Below are 21,629 nucleotides of genomic sequence, written 5' to 3'. Positions count from 1 at the left end.
GAACATCGACTTCTCCAACTTTAGATAGTTCCTCCGTCCTTCTCTTCCCCTCCTCCTTCCCAGATCTCCCTCTATCTTCCTGTCTCCACCTATATCCTTCCTTTGTCCCGCCCCCCTGACATTAGTCTGAAGAAGGGTCTCGACCCAAAACGTCACCCATTCCTTCTCTCCCGAGATGCTGCCTGACCTGCTGAGTTACTCCAGCATTTTGTGAATAAATCGATTTGCACCAGCATCTGCAGTTATTTTCTTACATGGCTAAGAATTGGACTGATATATCTATATCAATATGACGATCTGCATTACGTCATTGCAATGTCATGTCTGTTAAGATATATAGGCTAATTCAAACTTTAAAAATTAAAAAATAAGCTTTGTTCATAAGAAGAAAATATATTCAAAATATATTTCTAAAAGTGCACGGCTCTCTACATAGAGTTGTTCAGTCTCTACATTCACAATGTCATCGGTTCTGTACATTTGCAATGTTAGCATATTCTGTGTACCATCTTTGCCACGTGGGATGTGACCTTCTGGGATGATACAAACTTTGCCCTTCATGCCTAGTGGCAGAAGGACCTTAATCTGCAGCCCTTCCCCACAGAAGGAATCGATGGGTCGAAGGGCCTGTTTCCATTCTGTATTTCTAAACTAAACGAAACTGTAGGACTGACATCTGGTGGAGCTATGTGAACCTTACACACTGAAGAAAATGCCAAGCAGCTCATAAACAATTTGGGAGTTTATTTTAACATGTGCAGAGAATAATGTAGTTTAAATGAGTTTACTTCTCATTCTTCTAACCTCCAGAGCTGTAGTTTGCTCAATCTCTCCTTGTCCAAGTTATGCCATCACAGCAACCAGCCTGCTGATATTTTGTTGTTTCACTCCTTCTGTTGTAAGTATATCTTTCATTAGATAAAGAGACCCGAATTGTGCACACTTCTGCAGGCATGGAATCAATTACGTGGGATGTGTGAGGTTGCAGCCCCTCTTTGAACATTTGAAGGGGCTGCTCCTCAAATTCTGGTTACACTTTAGCACCACTCTCCTGATCTTTAGGCAGCCTAAAGGTTGCTGGGTGGGTGGGTGGGTAGGTTGGGGAATCTCGGTCCATTTCCAGCTGGAACTGGCCATGCTGGTCATTCTTGGGTCATGGCAGCAGGGGGCTCCACCCAGGCTGACTGCCTGCCCTTCTTTCGGGCTTGCATTCGTGCCCGCGTGTCCCTGGAGAGAGAGCAGACTGTGCCCACAGGCACCTCAGCCCCTTTCCGGGACCGCTGGGCGCTGCAAGGGCTCGAGTGCTTCTTGGATGAGAGTAAACAACGTTTTGGTTTGATAATTAGATGTACGGTGGTGCAGCGGTAGAGTTGCCGCCTTACAGCGAATGCAGCGCCGAAGACTCGGGTTCGATCCCGACTACGGGCGCCGTTTGTACGGAGTTTGTACGTTCTCCCCGTGACCTGCGTGGGTTTTCTCCGAGATCTTCGGTTTCCTCCCACACTCCAAAGACGTACAGGTATGTATGTTAATTGACCGGGTAAATGTAAAAATTGTCCCTAGTGTGTGTAGGATAGTGTTAGTGTGCGGGGATCGCTGGGCGGCGCGGACTCGCTGGGCCGAAGGGCCTGTTTCCGCGCTGTATCTCTAAATCTAAAATCTAAAAAAAAATCTAAAAAATATTCCTTTTTTAGATAGATGTCTCCTTAGAGTAGTGTTTTCACTGTCATTTTGTACCTGTAAATACACTTACTTTTGTAAAAAATAAAAACAGATCCTGTATAATTGTAGTGATAACCTTTACTCTTGCATTCAAATTCTCTTCCAGTGAAGGCCAACGTGATCTTTGCCTTGTGTAGGAGGGAATTGCAGATGCTGGACACAAAAGATAGGCACAAAAGGCTGAAGTAACTCAGCGGGTCAGGCAGCATCTCCGGAGAAAAGGAAAAGGTGACGTTTCAGGTTGTAATCCTTCTTCAGACTTTCTGTAGAAGGGTCTCGACCCAAAACGTGATCTTTGCCTTTGTAATTGCCTGTTCACCTGCATGCTAACTTTCAATGACATCGGGCCGAAGACTAATTAGACAGCACCTCGTTGTGTTCACTCATAGAGTGGCAAAGCAATAGGAATATAGAAACCAAGGATTGCAGTTTCTTCCCAGCTGTTATCAGGCAATTGAACCATCCTACCACAACTAGAGAGCAGTCCTGATCTATTATATACCTCATTGGAGACCCTCAGACTATTTTTGTTCAGACTTTATCTTGCACTAAATGTTATTCCCTTATCATGTATTTGTACACTGTGAATGTCTTGATTGTAATCATGTATTGTCCTTCCACTGACTGGTTAGCACACAATGACAATAGACAATAGGTGCAGGAGTAGGCCATTCAGCCCTTCGAGCCAGCACTGCCATTCAATGTGATCGTGGCTGACCATTCACAATCAGTACCCCGTTCCTGCCCTCCCCCAATACCCCCTGACTCCGCTATCATTAAGAGCTCTATCTAACTCTGTCTTTTCACTGCTTTTCACTGTACCTCGGTACACGTGACAATAAACTAAACTAAACTAAAAAAAAGGGGTCTCGACCTGAAATGTTACCTATTCCTTTTCTCCAGAGATGCTGTCTGACCCACTGAGTTACTCCAGCTTTTTGTATCTATCTTCAGTTTAAACCAGCATCTGCAGTTCCTTCCTACACGTACAAAACTAAGCGAAGATGTGGGTTAATACATAAAAGGACACAAAGTGCTGGAGTAACTCAGGCAGTCAGGACGCATCAGTGGAAAACATGGATAGAATCTGTCCATGGTCTCCAGAGATGCTGTCTGATCTGTTGAGTAGTGAAAGGCTTGGATAGAGTGGATGTGGAGAGGATGTTTTCATCAGTGGGAGAGTCCAGGACTAGAGGTCGTAGCCTCAGAATTAAAGGACGTTCCTGTAGGAAGGAGATGAGGAGGAATTTCTTTAGCCAGAGGGCGGTGAATCTGTGGAATTCATTGCCACAGACGGCTGTGGAGGCCAAGTCAGTGGATATATTTAAGGCGGAGATTGACAGATTCTTGATTAGTGCGGGTGTCAAGGGTTATGGGGAGAAGGGGGTTAGGAGGGAGATATAGATCAGCCATGATTGAATGGCAGAGTAGACTTGATGGGCCGAATGGTCTAATTCTGCTCCTATCACTTATGAACTTTACAGCAGAAGGAAGTTGCTGCTGAGACATGAGCAACACTTGAGAGTATCTGCCGCGAGTGGTTGCGTCAGACGTCGGGCGTGACCGACGCACGGCAGTGCGAACGTGGGGGCGTGTGACGTGCGTCCGGCAGCGCTTCCTTGGCGGAGTTGCTGGCAAATGATCGTGGCGTCGAGGCGAAGCAGGTAAACTCACGGTTTCCGCGCCGTCGTCGCCCTTTCTTTTGGGGGGCGAAGGGCGGCACCTCCGCCGCCCCCCATGAGCCGCCGACCGGAGCCCCCCGCGCTCGGCCGGACGAAGCAGCGGGCGTGAGGCGGCTTCACTCAGCCACGAGCTGCCGCACTCTTGTGGCAACTAGTCCCGGGGCAACTAGTCCCGGGGCAACTAGTCCCGGGGCAACTAGTCCCGGGGCAACTAGTCCCGGGGCAACTAGTCCCGGGGCAACTAGTCCCGGGGCAACTAGTCCCGGGGCAACTAGTCCCGGGGCAACTAGTCCCGGGGCAACTAGTCCCGGGGCATCCGGCTGCACTGGGTGGATGGCACAGGGTGGGGTGTACAAGTGATTCGTGACAAGTGCAAGCTGGCAGCCTACAGCTTGGGATCCACGGAGCAAACCTTGTATTGTTGGGGTTTGTTTAGTCATCATTTTACTACTTTTCCGTGTGCTGTGTGATGTATTTTTTCCCTATCTCAATTTTGAGGTTTGAATTGAACTCCCAGTAATGCTCAACAATTAGTGTTGTTGAAGAAAAGGATTCTTCTTTTTTCTTGTTGCCTTTCTTTAGCAAAGTGAGATTTATGGGGTGTGTGGGGTCGTCCACGCCGCGGCTAGACCCTTGCTTGACTGAGTGAATAGTTGCAGTCCTGGTCGAAGTACTCCAAGTCGGCTTGTACTCGCTGGAATTTAGAAGATTGAGGGGGGATCTTATAGAAACTTACCAAATTCTTAAGGGGTTGGACAGGCTAGATGCAGGAAGATTGTTCCCGATGTTGGGGAAGTCCAGAACAAGGGGTCACAGTTTGAGGATAAGGGGGAAGTCTTTTAGGACCGAGATGAGAACGGTTTTTTTCACACAGAGTGTGGTGAATCTGTGGAATTCTCTGCCACAGAAGGTAGTTGAGGCCAGTTCATTGGCTATATTTAAGAGGGAGTTGGATGTGGCCCTTGTGGCTAAAGGGATCAGGGGGTATGGAGAGAAGGCAGGTACGGGATACTGAGTTGGATGATCAGCCATGATCATATTGAATGGCGGTGCAGGCTCGAAGGGCCGAATGGCCTACTCCTGCACCTAGTTTCTATGTTTCTAACTGTGCTATTGGGAGTGTCAGGGACTGTGCCCGATGATTTTGAAGGAGTACTGATGTATTTCTCTCTCGGGCTGATGTGCGCTTTGGAGAGGGAACACATAAAAGGTGTGTGCCCATGCAACTGAAACCCCTGTCATCCTCAATGGTTGTAGATTTGGGAGATGCAGTTGGAGTTACCTGTGTAATTGATGGCCTTGTAGATATTCCAGTCATCGTGGTAGATTTATGTTTCCCTTTGCGAATGGGTGCCGGTTTGGATTCTTGTCCGGGGTGGTGTTAACTACATGAGTGTCATTGGAGCTGCACTCTTCAGGCAAGTGTACTTTTGTCTTGTGCATGGTGGAAAGACTTTGGTAACCAAATGTAATACCACGCATGTCTCACACAAGACTAAACCACTTTTATTGGAATACAACATGGGTAGCCATACATTGCTTGCTGTCGACCATCACCCACCTAGGGTAAGAAAATAGCTGCAGATGCTGGTACAAATCGAAGGTATTTATTCACAAAATGCTGGAGTAACAGCAGGTCAGGCAGCATCTCAAGAGAGAAGGAATGGGGTGACGTTTCGGGTCGAGGAGTTGAATTAAGCTAAGATTTAAGTTGGGCAACGCATATTAATCAAGTGTCTAACAAAGCAAATAGAACTCTCTGTCTTCTTAAAATAAATTTTCACGCATGTAGTACATCCGTCAAAGAGAACGCATACAAGTCCTTGGTCAGGCCCAAATTGGAGTATAGTGGAGCCGTATGGGATCCTTTCAACACCAACAATAACAAGATCACCCTGGAGAAAGTACAATGCCAAGCAGCTCGCTTTGCATGTAATGACTACGAGCGCAAATCAAGCGTGAATAATATGCTGACTTCTCTCGGATGGGATATCCCAGAGCTCTGCAGAATCAGGCTAAGACTTATTGCAATTTACAAGGAGAGTCACAAAATCACGCCGTCAAATCTTCCGTCATCCCAGAGCACCAACCGCCATGAAACAAGACAAAATACCGGTCCCTACCTTCACCAACTCGCTAAAATTCAATAAACTTTGCTACCAATATTCCCTTTACCCAAGGACTTTAAGGGAATGGAATATGTTACCACCCAACACACAAGCTGCTCCCGATGTTCAGTCATTTAAAAAGGGGATTGAGCAACGAGATCTCCTCAACCTAGTCGAAAAGGCCCACTTCAAAATGTAATCACTACTCTACTCACTCCGACCTGCGCGAAATAACCACTTATGAGGTATTTGCGCAGTAATCAACCAGAACCAGTATGTCGAGAGATAAGTAAAAGGACTCTGATCTATTCTTGTAGCTACAGTATCTGTGGGAAGTCCAGTCTTTTTTCTGGGCAATGCCAAGGTTAGGTGGATGAGCTCTTGTTATCTCTGATCTGCCATTGTCGCCACAGTGTATGTGTGGGCTACTTTAATTGGGGTTTTTTTGGTCAGTACTATCCCTTGGGATGTACTGGGTGGAGTACTTGCAGTTGCTATTGAATGGAATTGCTATTGAGTGGTTAGATTCTCTTGTTGAAGATGATCATTATATGGCATGAATGTTGCATGTCCCTTATCAGGCTGTGCCTGAATGTTATCTGGGACTTGCTGTGCGCAGATGAGAAATACTTCATTTGTTGAGGAATTTTGAATGGAATTGAACTTTTTGCAGCTTTGTTTGCAGGCTCTCTTCACAATAAATGAATAAAGCAAGAGAATTGTTCCTAAAATTACATTAAAGGGGGGCTCTTTGTGGTGCTTAGACTTACTAGCTTGTTTATATGACAGTTTTTTTAATTGCTCACACCGACTGATAGTTGAAGATACACTCTAGCTACTTGTGCCTGTTTTATCAGTGTCATACCTCACCAAAGAAACAACTTTTTTTCCTGTTATGTGATAATTTCAAAATCTAAGAAGTTCAACAATCCATTTTCAGATTGGGTCTGAATATTGTGGGTGAGGTTGGCAATAAAAAAAGAATAAAAAGATGTGCACCATGCCTCTAACTTGTAATGTATTTTGTTTACTCGCTGGAATTTAGAAGACCGAGGGGGGATCTTATTGAAACATATAAAATTCTTAAGGGGTTGGGGAGGCTAGTTCACGATGTTGGGGAAGTCCAGAACCGGGGTCACAGCTTAAGGATAAGGGGAAGTCTTTTAGGACTGAGATGAGAAAACATTTCTTCACACAGAGAGTGGTGAGTCTGTGGAATTCTCTGCCACAGAAGGTAGTTGAGGCCAGTTCATTGGCTATATTTAAGAGGGAGTTAGATGTGGCCCTTGTGGCTAAAGGGATCAGGGGGTATGGAGAGAAGGCAGGTACAGGTTACTGAGCTGGATGATCAGCCATGATCATATTGAATGGCGGTCGGTGCAGGCTCGAAGGGCCGAATGGCCTACTCCTGCACCTATTTTCTATGTTTTGGAGATTAATAGTGACCAGGAGGATGGAGGGAACAATCACTTGAGATCTCCCTCATTTTAATAAAGAATTATTGGTGCCTGGCAGGTCAAACCTTATACTGTAGCTTGAGTTGAGGTTAACCAATTAAATCAACACAAACTAACCACATTTCAAAGCTGTAAATAAGTTATCTTACTGAAGCTATGTCATTGCTTTTCATTTTGTACATCATCCATGTTTTAGTGCCTTTATTCCAGTGCACCCCCTTATTTGATATTCTTCATTTGACCCTCTGCAGAGTGACGTTCTGAAGCCTTATACACCATTATCCCTATGTTTGCTCACATAAATTTGCTTCTGGTTAAGTCACATCTTGATGGACACATTCCACCGTGCTCTTGCCCATCTACCTCATGACTATCTTTGCTCTTCTTCTTTTGCAGACCACTGTTCTCTCTGACCATTTATTTTTGATAGCTATTCCTTTATTTAAGTTAATTATTTCATTCATTTGAAGTTTTGGCATTTTGACTGGATGTGCAGAAACAGGAGACAGTTATCTCTTATAAAGCCTGCAGTGTCTTTATCCTAGTGAAGTGGGGACTACATGTCCAACAGACTCTGCTTTGTACTATTAAACAGAACTTTTTATGCAAAGAAAGAATGCACTTTTAAATCATTCAGCATTGTCATTGTGGTGAGCATTTAGGGCACTGGCACCTGCAGTGTGAGCATGTGTTGTGGGTGGAGGGTGGAGGGGGGGCTGGTGGGTGGGGGTGGGTTAGGTGGGGGGGGGGTGGTGGGGGTTGGAATGATAACAACATGGATTTTAGGTATTCAAGAAGTAAGCATAAGAAAAAAATACGTTCTGACGAGCCCCTGATATTAAATGGACCTGCTTGTTAGAATTTACTATAAATGCCCAAAAAGGAGCAGTTACAGCAATTAATAGACAGGAAATGGGCATGTCATTTTTTCAAAATTAGTGTGGCACTAATTTTGATTTTATAATGGGGTGAAATCTTTCTCTATTGCATTCTTGGTCTCTTTTTCTGAAGTGTGATACATTTTGACTAAGTGGAGCTGCAATTGGGATAAACAGACCAACGTGGCTTCCAATCTCTGGCGGTAGAGGAAATGCATGTTGAGAAAATGCATTATTTATCGATATTGAGTGTATCTGGGATACATTTGTAAAAATTTCAAGTGTTTTGTTTTTCTGAGAGTAGTGCAAATTCGGAATGATAATTATTTTCCTCGCTGCCAGATGCACACACTTCTAGATTCCTAACTTCTCTTTTTGGAGACCATTTTGACAGCGTCACAACCCACGTTTCTCCTCCCTTTAAAGATTCCTGCAAGTTAATGCTGCTCGCCATTAAATCAGTAAACTGCCTACATTGTTGCGCTGCAGTTCTTGTGAAAACGTGGGTTGGTTAGAGAACAGGTTTGAGAACTGTCAGTGCACGATGCAGGCAGAAACAAAATTGAAACTGTAACACTTCAGAAATGCACAGCAGGTTAATTGCTCTGTGCGTGAGCAGGGTTGACATTTCCGGTGGCCTTGGGTTATGATATTTAAATTCTTCGCTTTTTTGCTTTGCTGGTTGTCCTGCAGTAAATCTTTGCTAGTAATTTCTACAGTGGGAGGGGGGGGGGGGGGTGGGTGGGGGGTTACAAAAATGGCTTATTCACATCTGAACTGCAGTTGTTCCTTACCCATAATTGTGAAACTACAAGTAAAACACATTTGTGTGGGAAGGAACTGCAGATGCTGGTTTACACTGAAGATAGTCACAAAATGCTGGAGTAATTCAGCTGGACAGGCAGCATCTCTGGAGAGAAGGAATGAGTGGGGTTTCCGGTCCAGACCCTTCTTCGGACTTGGTTTTTAGACTGCAAGGTGTCCGTATTGATAAAGTGACTGTCCCTTGACTATTATAATGTCTAGCTTTTCGTAGATTGTCATCATGTTTTCTATTTTTAATATGCCGTACTCATTCTGCGTTTATATATCTCCATCCATCCTCTTGAAGGGCAGCAGGCCAATGCTGTATCAAGCGTTCAAGGAATGGCAAAAATCTAATTTAATAATGTGGCCCTCCCTGAGGACTCTTCAGTATTGGAATAGAACCTCTGGGACTCTGATAGTTAGAAAGAAAGTGCCCTTGGTTTCTGTCTACTTGGTGCTATTTTGATTAGTCCAGTTTGCAAGACTTGATATGGGTAAGTTGGCTTTGAAAGGCATCAATAGTTTGCTGAAGTGGCTGTATACCTTCATAGGTTCCAGGAGCAGAATAAGGCCATTCGGCCCATCAAATCTACACTGCCATTCAATCATGGCTGGTCTATCTTTTCCTCTCAATCCCATTCGCCTGCCTTGGCCTCATAATCCCTAACACCCTTACTAATCAACAATCCGTATATCTCCACCTTAAAAAATATCCACTGACTTGGCCTCCACCGACATCCGTGGCAATGAATTCCATAGCTTCAGTTGTATGCTGCTTAACATGACAAAGAGCCACTGGTAGCTTTGGTTATGTTAGTTTTGCTGTACAAAAATTAACTTTGTCGTAGGAACCGATACTTCAGCGTTCAGAAGTTGCCAAAGTGGGAAGAACTAGACAACTGGATCTAGCTTGATCAAATAATGGTTAACCAAGGGAGCAGGGCTGGTGAGTCAGTTGTTTAATTTGATTGGCATTGTCATTAGATTGTGAAAGGAGGATACAGTAGTAAATTGCACTCTTCTGAGCATGTCAAGTCTAGTCAAATTTATTTGTCACATACACATACACGATGTGCAGTGAAATGAAAGTGGCAATGCCTGCGGATTGTGCACAAAAATGAATTACAGTTACAGCATATAAATAAAGTTAATAAGTTACTATAGTGTAGACAAAAATTTAGTCTCTGGGGTTATAAAAGTTGACAGTCCTGATGGCCTGTGGGAAGAAACTCCGTCTCATCCTCTCCGTTTTCACAGTGTGACAGCGGAGGCGTTTGCCTGATCGTAGCATCTGGAACAGTCCGTTACTGGGGTGGCAGGGGTCCCTCATGATCTTGTTTGCTCTGGATCTGCACCTCCTGATGTATAGGTCCTGCAGGGGGACGAGTGTAGATCCCATGGTGCGTTCTGCCGAACGCACTACTCTCTGCAGGGCCATCCGGTCCTGGGCAGAGCTGTTCCCAAACCAGACTGTAATGTGGCCGGACAGGATGCTCTCTACAGCTGTCTAAGGTGGTAAAGGCGCTGCTTTGCCTTACCCACCAGTGTGGCAATGTGCATTGCCCACGTCAGATCCTCTGCGATGCGGAATCCCAAGTATTTAAAACTGCTCACCCTATCCACAGTAGACCCATTTATCTCCAGTGGCGTGTACATCCTTGGATGTTTAGCCCTTCTGAAGTCCACAATCAGCTCCTTCGTTTTAGTGACATTCAAGAGGAGGCTATTGTCCTGACACCAGAGTGCCAGATCAGCCACCTCCTCCCGGTAGGCCTTCTCATCGTTGTTGGAGATCCGGCCCACCACCACAGTGTCATCAGCAAACTTGATGATGGAGTTTGAGCTGAACCTGGCCACACAGTCATGTGTGTACAGGGAGTACAGTAGGGGGCTAAGGACGCAGCCCTGGGGGGATCCTATGTTCAGGGTGAGGGAGCTAGATGTGTGTTCCCCCATCCTGGCCACTTGGGGCCTGGCAGTGAGAAAGTCCAGGACCCAGGCACACAGAGGGGTGCTAAGCCCCAGTTCCAGCAGCTTCTCAACCAGTCTGCTGGGGTGTCTCAGTCTGAGGAAGTGTTTGGCTCCTTCTCCAGATCCTGTAAGCAAAATCACAGACTGCAAAGAGGTGGGGAACCATCTCCTTCCCATTGCTGTCGTTCTGAGGGCAACATGAGGGGAGTGATATTCTGACCATATGGGAGGGTTCTGACTGAAAGGGCCGCTCTCTCTGCCAACCAAGCCTTGGTGCTTGCTGCCAAGTTCTGGCCTGTTTCATGCAGCATACAAGCTAAAAACACAGTGAGGGCCTCTTGGGATCCAGGGGTCCAGGTCGGTCGGTAGTGGTGAGCTGAAGGACTACATACAGTTCCTATCTGACTCTTCAATCTATGCAAAGCAACCCACTTGATTTAACAAAAGGAAGGTATTTATTTCACAAAATGCTGAGGTAACTCAGCAGGTCAGGCAGCATCTCAGGAGAGAAGGAATGGGTGACGTTTCGGGTCGAGACCCTTCTTCAGACAAAAGATTTAACAAAAGAGTGGTTTGTCTTTATTTTTATAAACCGTTTCACGTTGTTAAAAATTGAATCCATTCCAACTGTTTAAATGTCTGATTGTTGGAGGCATTTACATGCATTTCAAAATTTCCTTTGAAAGAAAAAGCTGTCAAAAAGGCAGGGTAATTTGCAGATGGGACTTCGGGGTCGAGTTGCTGAAAGTGGATGAAAGTGGTGAAAAGTCCTGGAGCTGGATTAAGTCAACAGGCTGGAAAAGTTTGGTGTGTTCTTGGGCATCGGGCTAGGAGCAAGACCAAACTGCAAACTGGGTGGAACACAGCTTGTCCTAATGTCTTGGTATTGTTCATTTCAAGAACAAGCATGCAGTAGATCTAATATAAGACAATAACTGTAGATGCTGGTACAAATCGAAGGTATTTATTCAGAAAATGCTGGAGTAACTCAGCAGGTCAGGCAGCATCTCAGGAGAGAAGGAATGGGTGACGTTTCGGGTCGAGACACTTCTTCAGACTTAGTTTTTAGACTGCAAGGTGTCCATATTGATAAATTGACCGCCCCTTGACTATTATAATGTCTAGCTTTTCATAGATCTCTGAAGAAGCGTCTCGACCCAAAGCATCACCGATTCCTTCTCCCCAGAGATGCTGCCTGTCCTGCTGAGTTACTCTAGCTTTTTATGTCTACCTTCGATTTAAACCAGCATCTGTAGTTCTTTCCTACAGGTAGTAGTTTCACAGAGTTTAGTTTCAGAATGGCTACTCTTCAGGTGAGGCAGCCTCCAGTTTGCTCGCAGTGGTACAGAACGTGTTCACGCAAAATTGTATTATGCAGTACAATTAAATTTGGACTTCAGTTCTCTTTAGTCTTTGCTGAATTCCGAAACTAGTGCTGATCTTTAAATGTTGTTTATATCTTGAAACAGTCCCCATGTTTGGAGTCTTTAGATTTGCTATGAAATGATGCTCTCTACTCTCGAAAGGAAAACAATTGGTCTCCTTTGTACTTCAATCAATGCTTGGTTTGCTGGCCGTTACTACCCAGATACAGACCTTATTTGTTTGATGCAATATAAAATGAGGTCATTTGCTGCATTGCTTGATGTGGGTGTTTGGCAAACATATTTTGATTGTTCCTGGTATGTGTTATTGTGAAATGTGCACCATTACATATCCCAGATAATATGTAACCTGTAATTATCTCTGCTGTACGGAGCCAGGTGAAAGATCTGAGCCGGTAACTGGATAAGTAAATGTCCTGCAAATGCTTCCTTAGGAACTAATAATGGGTGTTCATTGATCGAGAGACAGCAAAAAAATTGACCTCAGAATTCAAGATTACTTGTCTTCCTCGAACTCTTTTGAGGACTATCTTTTCCATATAACACCCTTTAGATGTCTCCAGCCTCATCTACTGGATCCGCTGTTCCCAGGTGTCAACTTCTCTACATCGGCGAGACCAAGCGCAGGCTCGGCGATCGTTTCGCTCAACACCTCCGCTCAGTCCTTCTCAACCAACCTGATCTCCCGGTGGCTCAGCACTTCAACTCCCCCTCCCATTCCCAATCTGACCTTTCTGTCCTGGGCCTCCTCCAGTGTCAGAGTGAGGCCCAGCGCAAATTGGAGGAACAGCACCTCATACTTCGCTAGGGTAGTTTACACCCCAGCGGTATGAACATTGACTTCTCTAACTTCAGGTAGTCCCTGCTTCCCCGCTCTATCCCTCCCCCTTCCCAGTTCTCCCACTCGTCTTCCTGACCTCTTCCTACATCCTATCTTTCTCCCGCCCCATCCCCTGACATCAGTCTGAAGAAGGGTCTCGACCCGAAACGTCACCCATTCTTTCTCTCCCGAGATGCTGCCTGACCCGCTGAGTTACTCCAGCATTTTGTGTCTACCTTCGATTTAAACCAGCTTTTGCAGTTTTTTTCCGACACGTAGCAGCCTTTAGGTTGACTATTGCCTTTGGAGTGCCTGCAAATAATATTGTAACCATTTACTTGGTGCAGGAAGGCTTTAGAGATTTACCAAATAATTCTTCATCTGATTATCTGAGTCCTGAATTCTTTCCAGCTTAAAGGGACTTTTAATAATTTTGTAGTATTGAACACAAATACAACAGCACAGCATATTTAATGTTAACACATAGTAAAAGCATACTCTTATCTTTGCAAACTGTTCTGTACATTTAAGATTTAAACTGATAAAATATTAATCTGAGTTTGTGTCAGTTTACAAATTCACCTGATTTCATTGAATGCTTGACTTTTAGATTTTAGATTTAGAGATACAGCGCGGAAACAGGCCCTTCGGCCCACCGGGTCCGCACCGCCCAGCGATCCCCACACTATCCTACACACGCTAGGGGCAATTTTTACATTTTTAATTAACCCAGCCAATTAACCTACACACCTGTACGTCTTTGGAGTGTGGGAGGAAACCGAAGATCTCGGAGAAAACCCACGCAGGTCACGGGGAGAACGTACAAACTCTGTACAGACGGCGCCCATAGTCAGGATCGAACCTGAGTCTCCGGCGCTGCATTCGCTGTAAGGCAGCAACTCTACCACTGCCTTAAAGAAGAATTGCTGATATTTGTTCATATCAAAGATTTTAGTTTTTGTTATCAGAAGCTTCAGTAACCCCATCACTATCAATCAGGTGGTTTCTTGCACAAAAGCTGGAGACCTTTTTAAACTTGTGGTAGTTAATATATTAGAGGTTTGGGGTCTTTGAATAATATTAGTGGGGCATATTATGCTCTGATTTGATTTTTTTGGTCATAATTCCATCAGTAGGAGCAATAGGAAATTTTGGTTGTTAGTTGGCATGGGGATGACACTAACTAGATGCCTTCCTATTCAAAATAGTTTAGTGTACACACTACTTACTGTCTGAAGAAGGATCTCGACCCGAAACGCCACCCATTCCTTCTCTCCAGAGACGCGGCCTGACCTGCTGAGTTACTCGGCATTTTGTGTCTACCTTCGATTTAAACCAGGGTCTGCAGTTTTTTTCCCGATAGTTTAGTGTTCACCTGTTTGTGCCACCCAGTTTTAGAACAACGAAGAAGCTCATGACAGGTTTGATAGTTTCTTTCTAATTTGCGATCTGCAATCATCAATTAATCTGTAGTAAGTTTTTAAACCCATTTTCTTTTTGCAGATGTCAAGTGTTTGACCATGGGGCAGTTGCTATCAAGTTTGAAAAATTTGGTGGGGAAGAAAGAGATGCGAATTCTCATGGTTGGTCTGGATGCTGCGGGAAAAACCACCATCCTGTACAAAATCAAGCTTGGAGATATTGTTACCACAATCCCCACTATAGGTATGTTCAATTAGACTTTTGTTTATAATTGAAGAGTTAGCAATACTATGATGCTTAATTATTGAGTTGTTTCACCTCGGTAATCAATGATATTTTACTACAGTAACATGTTCTTGATTTGGTGATTCTGGTCCTCTACTTAGAAAATGATGCTTAGAATATTTGCACCTAAAGAACCTTAAAATTCTTTGTATTAGTAAGATGGGTATATTGGGTCTTTATCATTGTGTGGGACATTTGGATTGTTGAATAATATTAAGGGAACATGCTGTAGTTCAACTATATCTTTTTGGATTGAGATTTTTTTAGAGTTAGAGATGCAGTGCGGAAACAGGCCCTTCGGCCCACCGAGTCCGCGCCGCCCAGCGATCCCCGCACATTAACACTATCCTACACACACTCGGGACAATTTTTACATTTACCCAGTCCATTAACCTACACACCTGTACGTCTTTGGAGTGTGGGAGGAAACCGAAGATTTCGGAGAAAACCCACGCAGGTCACGGGGAGAACGTACAAACTCCGTACAGACGGCGCCCGTAGTCAGGATCGAACCTGAGTCTCCGGCGCTGCATTCGCTGTAAGGCAGCAACTCTACCGCTGCGCCACCGTGGAATTAAGTCAATTAATTGGAAAGAATGAGGAAACGAATGAAAGTCTTCAAAGCTGTGAGGTTATCAACAGTATCTTGGAGACTGGTAACTGGTATCACTGATCTAAGTTGCCCTATCTACTTTGGTGGAATCTGACATCACAAATTCCTATAATCTGTAAAATATGTGCTTTTATTCCTATCTTTCCAGGTGAAAAGATTAAACTCCAGCTCCCTCATGAATAACAACCGCATTGGTTGTCCTAAGGCCTTCAATGGGTTATGTTCGATATAGCAAGTTGCCACCAAACTTTGCTTTTTGAATACTTTCTACTCCTTGCACAATGCTTCTTTTGTAAGTCCTGACATTGGAATAGGGCTGCTTAATGCTCAGCTGAATAAGGTTGTGAATGCCTCCCAATAAGCAAGACAAGCCCGATTAGACCATAAGACGCTGGAACAGAATTATACCATTCAGCCCATCGAGTTTGTTCCACTATTTAGTATAAGAAAATAACTGCAGATGCTGGTACAAATCAAAGGTGTTTATTCACAAAATGCTGGAGTAACTCAGCAGGTCAGGCAGCATCTCGGGAGAGAAGGAATGGGTGACGTTTCGGGTCGAGACCCTTCTTCTATTTGATCATTTTGATCTATTTTTTTCCCCCTCAACGCCATTCTCTTGCCTTTTCCTTGTAACTGTAATTCTCCTGCCTTCTCCCCAGAATGAGTAAGATAACTGCTCGGTACATGGCGAACATTCTGAAGGTTTCTGCTTTAATGTTGCAGTTGAAAGTTTAAGCTGGTAATTTGCCTGCTCCTATCTCAAACCCTGATTTTGATTAAATGTTTCTGCTTTTAAGGAAGTCTTCGAGAGTGATAACTAGCATTTGGTTGGATAGACTTGTGGGTTCAAGAAGGGAGGTGAATTGTATAAATGGGCAATTAAAAAAATCATTCTCTTTTTTCAGGTTTTAATGTTGAAACTGTGGAATATAAAAATATATGCTTCACAGTGTGGGATGTTGGTGGCCAGGATAAAATCCGACCACTTTGGCGTCATTACTTTCAGAACACACAAGGTAAAGGGCAACTTTTTTTCTCTTGCTATCTACACTTCAGCACTGCTTCCAGGAATGGATGTTCAATTGTGCTATTTATGAACAAGAATTTGGAGGGTGGGGAGAAACGAGAGAGCAATGTGTATTTTTTGGTTCCTCATTTGATGTGTAGTTGAATCTGGTTTTCATTTATCCACTTGGTTATTGAGTGAACACAGATTTTTAGGTATAAGAAAATAACTGCAGATGCTGGTACAAATCGATTTATTCACAAAATGCTGGAGTAACTCAGCAGGTCAGGCAGCATCTCGGGAGAGAAGGAATGGGTGACGTTTCGGGTCGAGACCCTTCTGAAGAACCATCTTCATGATGCCAGAACCATCTCGGGAGAGAAGGAATGGGTGACGTTTCGGGTCGAGACCCTTCTGAAGAACCATCTTCATGATGCCAGAACCATCTCGGGAGAGAAGGAATGGGTGACGTTTCGGGTCGAGACCCTTCTGAAGAACCATCTTCATGATGCCAGAACCATCTCGGGAGAGAAGGAATGGGTGACATTTCGGGTCGAGACCCTTCTGAAGAAGGGTCTCGACCCGAAACGTCACCCATTCCTTCTCTCCCGAGATGCTGCTTGACCTGCTGAGTTACTCCAGCATTTTGTGAATAAACAGCTTTTTAGGTTTCTGATTTCAATGCCAGAACCTTTCTCCCAGGTGAAAATGTCAAAAACTAGAGGGCATAGCTTTTAAGTGAGACAGGCAAAATTGAAGAGATGTGCCGGGCAAGGTTTTTTTACAAGGGTGGTGGATGTCTGGAATACTGCCTGGAGTGATGATGGAGGCAGATATGATAGTGACACTTAAGAGGCTTTTGGATAGACTGAGATATACAGGGAATGGATGATTTTGGATCATGTCGCCAAAAGAGATTAGTTTAACCTGCCATTTTTTTTGGCACAGGCATCGTGGGCCGAAGAGCCCATTCCTGTGCTGTACTGTTCTATGTAAGACTGCTTTGAAAAGTGAGAGGTTATCCATTTTGATTCCTAGTTTATTACTTTGCAAATCTTTGAACACGTGTGTGCGACGTAAGTCAGTCAACAGTGCGTCTGTTTTCACCGAGGAGAAGGACATGGAGGACAGTGAGATCAGTGTGGAGAATACCAATATGTAACGGCAGGTTGAGATTAAGGAGGAGGAAGTGTTGGGGCTCTTGAAGAACAAAAAGGTGGACAAAGCCCCAGAACCTGATGGGATCTATCCCAGGGTATTGAGAGAGGCAAGAGAGAGATTGCAGGAGCCTTGACAAAGATCTCTCCGTCTTTAACCTCAGGAAAAGTCCTGGAGGACTGTCGAGTAGCTAATATTGTTCCCTTATTTAAGAAGGGAAGTAGTGAGAATCCAGGGAATTATAGGCTGATGTGCATCACATTAGCAGTAGCAAAGCTATTGGAGAGGATTCTTCAGGATGGGACTTATTCCCATTTGGAATTGGTTAATCAGAGATGGTCTGCATGGCTTTGTACGCTGCAGGTCTTGTCTTACTAACTTGATTGAGATTTTTGAGGCTGTGCCAGAGGTGATCAATGAGAGTAGGGTGGTGGGGTTTGTCTGTGGATCTTGGTATGGCATTTGATAGTCTCCCATGGTAAACGGATCCAGAAGAATGAGATGCATGGGATTAACAGTGACTTGGTCGTATAGATTCAGAACTGGCTTACTGATAGAAGATCGGCTTGTGGTGGTAGAACAATATTCAGGCTGGAGGCCTGTGACCAGTGGAGTTCGGCAGGGATCTGTGCAGGGACCTCTGAAGTTTGTGACATATATAAATGACTTTGACATAAACATAGACGTTTTGGTTAGTAAGTTTGCAGATGACGCCAAAATTGCTGGGGTCACGGACTGTGAGGAAGGCTATCAAAATATACAGCCGGGTATAGATCGGCGACAGAAATGTCTGGAGCAATGGCCGATAGTTTAATCTGAGCAAGTGTGAGGTGTTGCACTTTGGGAGGTTATGGCATCATGTTTGGCATAGACATTGTGGGCCGAAGGGCTTTTTGTGCTGTAGTGTCATATGGAAAAACTAACTGCAGTCTGAGATTTTGTGATCACTTTTATTCTTCCAGGCTTGATATTTGTTGTTGACAGCAATGATGGAGAACGCATGAACGAGGCACGCGAGGAGCTAATGCGAATGCTTGCAGAATGTGATTTGTGTGAAGCTGTCTTGCTTGTTTTTGCCAACAAACAGGTAAACGAACACTTTGAAGTGGTTGATTGCAGATCTTGCCTGATCGTGTATCATGGCTGAGATGAGTTCTAAGACAGCACTTTAGTAGAGCAAACAAACACGGGAATTTCCCAACTTTACCCGAAGCTTCATCCCAGGTGCAACAACTGACGTTTCCTCTTGCTGGGTACACTATAGGTTCTTTTCTAATGGCTCATTTGTGGTTTACCTGTATCTGCTGCCTTGCAAAGTACTGCATTGCAAAATATGTCATTTGTAACTTGGCGCAAATTGTCGCTGCTGAAATATTTTATTGTATTTTAATATTTCAATTTCTTAGACCTTCAATCTGCAAAAAAAAAGCATAGCAAACTGCTTTGCGCATAGCAAACTGCTAAAGCCAGCAAATATCATTTTCCTCTTGCAATTATGATGCCGCTCTTGAAACAATACATTGTTGCATTGTCAACTGTGAATGTTTTATCTGGGGAGTAGAGAACGGTACATGCACCATGCATTTTCCTAATCTTGAATTCATTTTAACAATAAATGCTTGCCTCAGATTTTTACAGCACCATTAGTCAGCCTATCATGCCGAGGTTGACACTTTGGTATATTTCTCCAATTAGTCAAATGGCTCTTTTTCTTCCAGTTATTTGTACAATTCTCCAATCATTTCCCACCAAGTTTTCAGGCAGTGCATTCTGCATCATAATTCCACTTTCTTAATGTTAATGTGTCTTGCAACTTAACTTTTTTGCCAATTATCTTAAATCTCTCTTCTGGCTAGTAACTTTGTATTCCCCCCCCCCCCCCCCCCCCCCCCATTTTTTTTAAACATTCAAATGTATGCATCTCAATTAAATTTGGAGCCCTGAGAAGTGAGCAATTGTTCTAATCTATCAACTGAAGTCCCCTTCCCTGCATAATACCAGTACATTTCTTGCTTCTTCTCAAGGACATCTGATGTCCGATCATGTGATTATTGGTGTTTGGGCACAGCTTGCATTCATATTTTATACCTCTAAATTTAAAAACCCTGTATTTAAATCTTGTCTTGATGACATTTTCTGCACCCGCTTTCACTTAACGTTTTTACGTTGATGTTTCTCATTCATCCCCAATTAGCCACTACTTCTCTGCTTGATTATGGCATAACTAGAAAAGGGTGTTTTGATCTTGGTGCTTTTTGCGACCCGGGACAATCTTGCAGCTTCACATGCAGCAATATAATCCTGAGGTATAAATGTTGCCTCTTCCTCCTAGGATCTTCCGAATGCAATGAATGCGGCTCAAATCACAGACAAACTGGGCCTGCACAACTTGCGCAGTCGACAGTGGAAAATTCAGGCTACGTGCGCCACCTCTGGTGATGGTCTGTGGAATGGTCTGGATTGGTTAGCCAGTCAGTTGAAAAGGAAGTGATGCCGCCTTGCCAAGGATTGTGTGTTTGGAAAGATTTGACTGTCCCGATGAGGTGAATTTGGCCACACTGACTTTTATTTGTTCACAAAATCTTCATTTCCACGGGCGGCGGTGCCTTCTGGTTCTTGGGGGTCCAAGCAGCGGTGCCCTTCGACTGTGTTGTAGTCCTTTTCTCAAGACTCTCGTCAAACAGCGCGGTTGGCTTTAATGTAGAAAAACTCAAATCGGAGCTGGATCTGTGCAGAAAGATTTTTTAAAAAGTAATGCATTTTGATTGCATTTTACCACATTCCAATAAATGGAACACTTTGCTTGTGTTTTTAATTGCACTTCATGAGTACTGAAGCTTCAGCAGTTCTGTTTATTTCTTCATGTCTCGCATTGCCATCATTTCTCTGCCGCGCATTGCTCTGGGTATGTTTTAGAATGTTGTTTAATGCATAGCTGGTGATGGAATGGGCACTGTAAAATTGGCCTAATTAAACACTCTACCTGTCCACCTCTGCAAAATAGTGTGGGTCAGTATCTTTGCATGGCTGAAATTGTATAAAGACATCTTTATGGTGAATGCTCTGACATATTGATTGGATATTTATTCATGTTAAGGATTTTCTACATGATTTTAAACCACTTGAAGGAGGCACTGATTTGCAGAATGACCGAAGATACTGGAATATGTGTTTATGTGAATCCACAAAGTCCTCCGCCTGCATTCGGGTCATATTTTGGAGTGATTCCTTACAACGTAGTGAATGTCATCTATTTCTAAGTGTGGCAATTCTGAATTGCAACACAAACTGGAAAGTCTGCAGAGCAGGTGGGATAGGGAAGGAATCACTGTTGCTGTGTGCTTGGAGTGTGGTGCATGTTGTTGAGGTAGTATGCAACTTGTCTGGCAGAATTCCATTTGAGATGCACAGTTAATGCTCTACTTGAATCCCTTTTGAGAAAAATGGTAAAAATTCTGTACAGTCTACTTCAAATGTAGATCCAAATGGCACAGTGCTACTTAGGAATCCCAGGTTTGTATCCATTTTAGGTGAACACGATTAGTTCCTCACTGGGTTTGAGCTCTCGTTGAGGATCCTGTCATGAGGATCACGGCAGAAAATGGCTGTCGGAGGAAGTGGCCACTTAACAGGAAGAAGCTGCCTTCAATTATCAGGAAGTATCCAATTGGGTTTTTTTCTACTTCGCTCGTGGTTACCTATAGCTACAACAAGGAAGCATTTTCTTTGTTGTGCGGTATTTATACACTTTTCAAAAAGCAGTGTTGTGTAACGCAATAAAGCCATTTTCTTTTGTCAAGAAATTAATGTTTAAGGGATTAGATAATAGATTTCACCTTTCGGCGATGGAGATTTTTTTTTGTTGTTGTCTAGTTTGGAGTTGGAAAATGGATGACTGGAAATGTTTGATTGGCCAGAGACCATATGAACAAGCATGTGTCAGGTAGCTATGGAATGTAGATCAAGCTGGATCCTTGTGATTAAATGGGAATACCTTTGCACTCGGAGGGTGATGGGTAAATGGGGCGAGACCCCAGAGGAGGTAGTGGAAGGGAGGTTGGTTTGTGTGATGGTCTGGGCTGCGTCCACAACACTCTGCGATTTCTTGCGGGTCTTGGATGGAGCTGTTCCCAAACCGTGCTGTGATGCATCCTTTCTTCCTTGTTTTCATTTAAGAGACTCTTGGACAGATTACATGCATAGAGGGTGAGAGGACACAGGCAAATGGGACTAGCTTCAATGGGGCACCATTGTTGGCATGGGCCAAAGGGCCTGTTTCTGTGCTGCTAAGGCCCACTTGAAGGTCAGCAGC

At 44.0% G+C, this 21,629-nt stretch overlaps 1 protein-coding gene across 1 annotated transcript; it reads left to right on the top strand.

The window, feature by feature from the left end:
• The first annotated feature begins 3,280 nt into the window (after window positions 1-3,280).
• Window positions 3,281-20,703, top strand: LOC144612016 (ADP-ribosylation factor 3-like). Its single transcript, XM_078431457.1, has 5 exons — window positions 3,281-3,386; window positions 14,334-14,495; window positions 16,059-16,169; window positions 18,280-18,404; window positions 19,650-20,703. The coding sequence occupies exons 2-5, from the start codon at window positions 14,351-14,353 to the stop codon at window positions 19,806-19,808; spliced, it is 540 nt and encodes a 179-aa protein (XP_078287583.1). The 5' UTR covers window positions 3,281-3,386; window positions 14,334-14,350; the 3' UTR covers window positions 19,809-20,703.
• The last annotated feature ends 926 nt before the right edge of the window (window positions 20,704-21,629 follow it).

This window comes from Rhinoraja longicauda, chromosome 42, assembly GCF_053455715.1.
Source record: "Rhinoraja longicauda isolate Sanriku21f chromosome 42, sRhiLon1.1, whole genome shotgun sequence".
In the NCBI taxonomy this organism is placed as follows: domain Eukaryota; kingdom Metazoa; phylum Chordata; class Chondrichthyes; order Rajiformes; family Arhynchobatidae; genus Rhinoraja; species Rhinoraja longicauda.
Note: the sequence above shows the minus strand (reverse complement) of the source record. Positions and strands in the feature narration are given on the sequence as shown.

Coding starts and splice junctions, on each gene's coding strand:
- LOC144612016 (XM_078431457.1), top strand. CDS start 14,351: ATGGGGCAGTTGCTATCAAGTTTGAAAAATTTGGTGGGGAAGAAAGAG. Junction 14,496..16,058: donor TACCACAATCCCCACTATAG/GTATGTTCAATT, acceptor CTCTTTTTTCAG/GTTTTAATGTTGAAACTGTG. Junction 18,405..19,649: donor TTGTTTTTGCCAACAAACAG/GTAAACGAACAC, acceptor TCTTCCTCCTAG/GATCTTCCGAATGCAATGAA.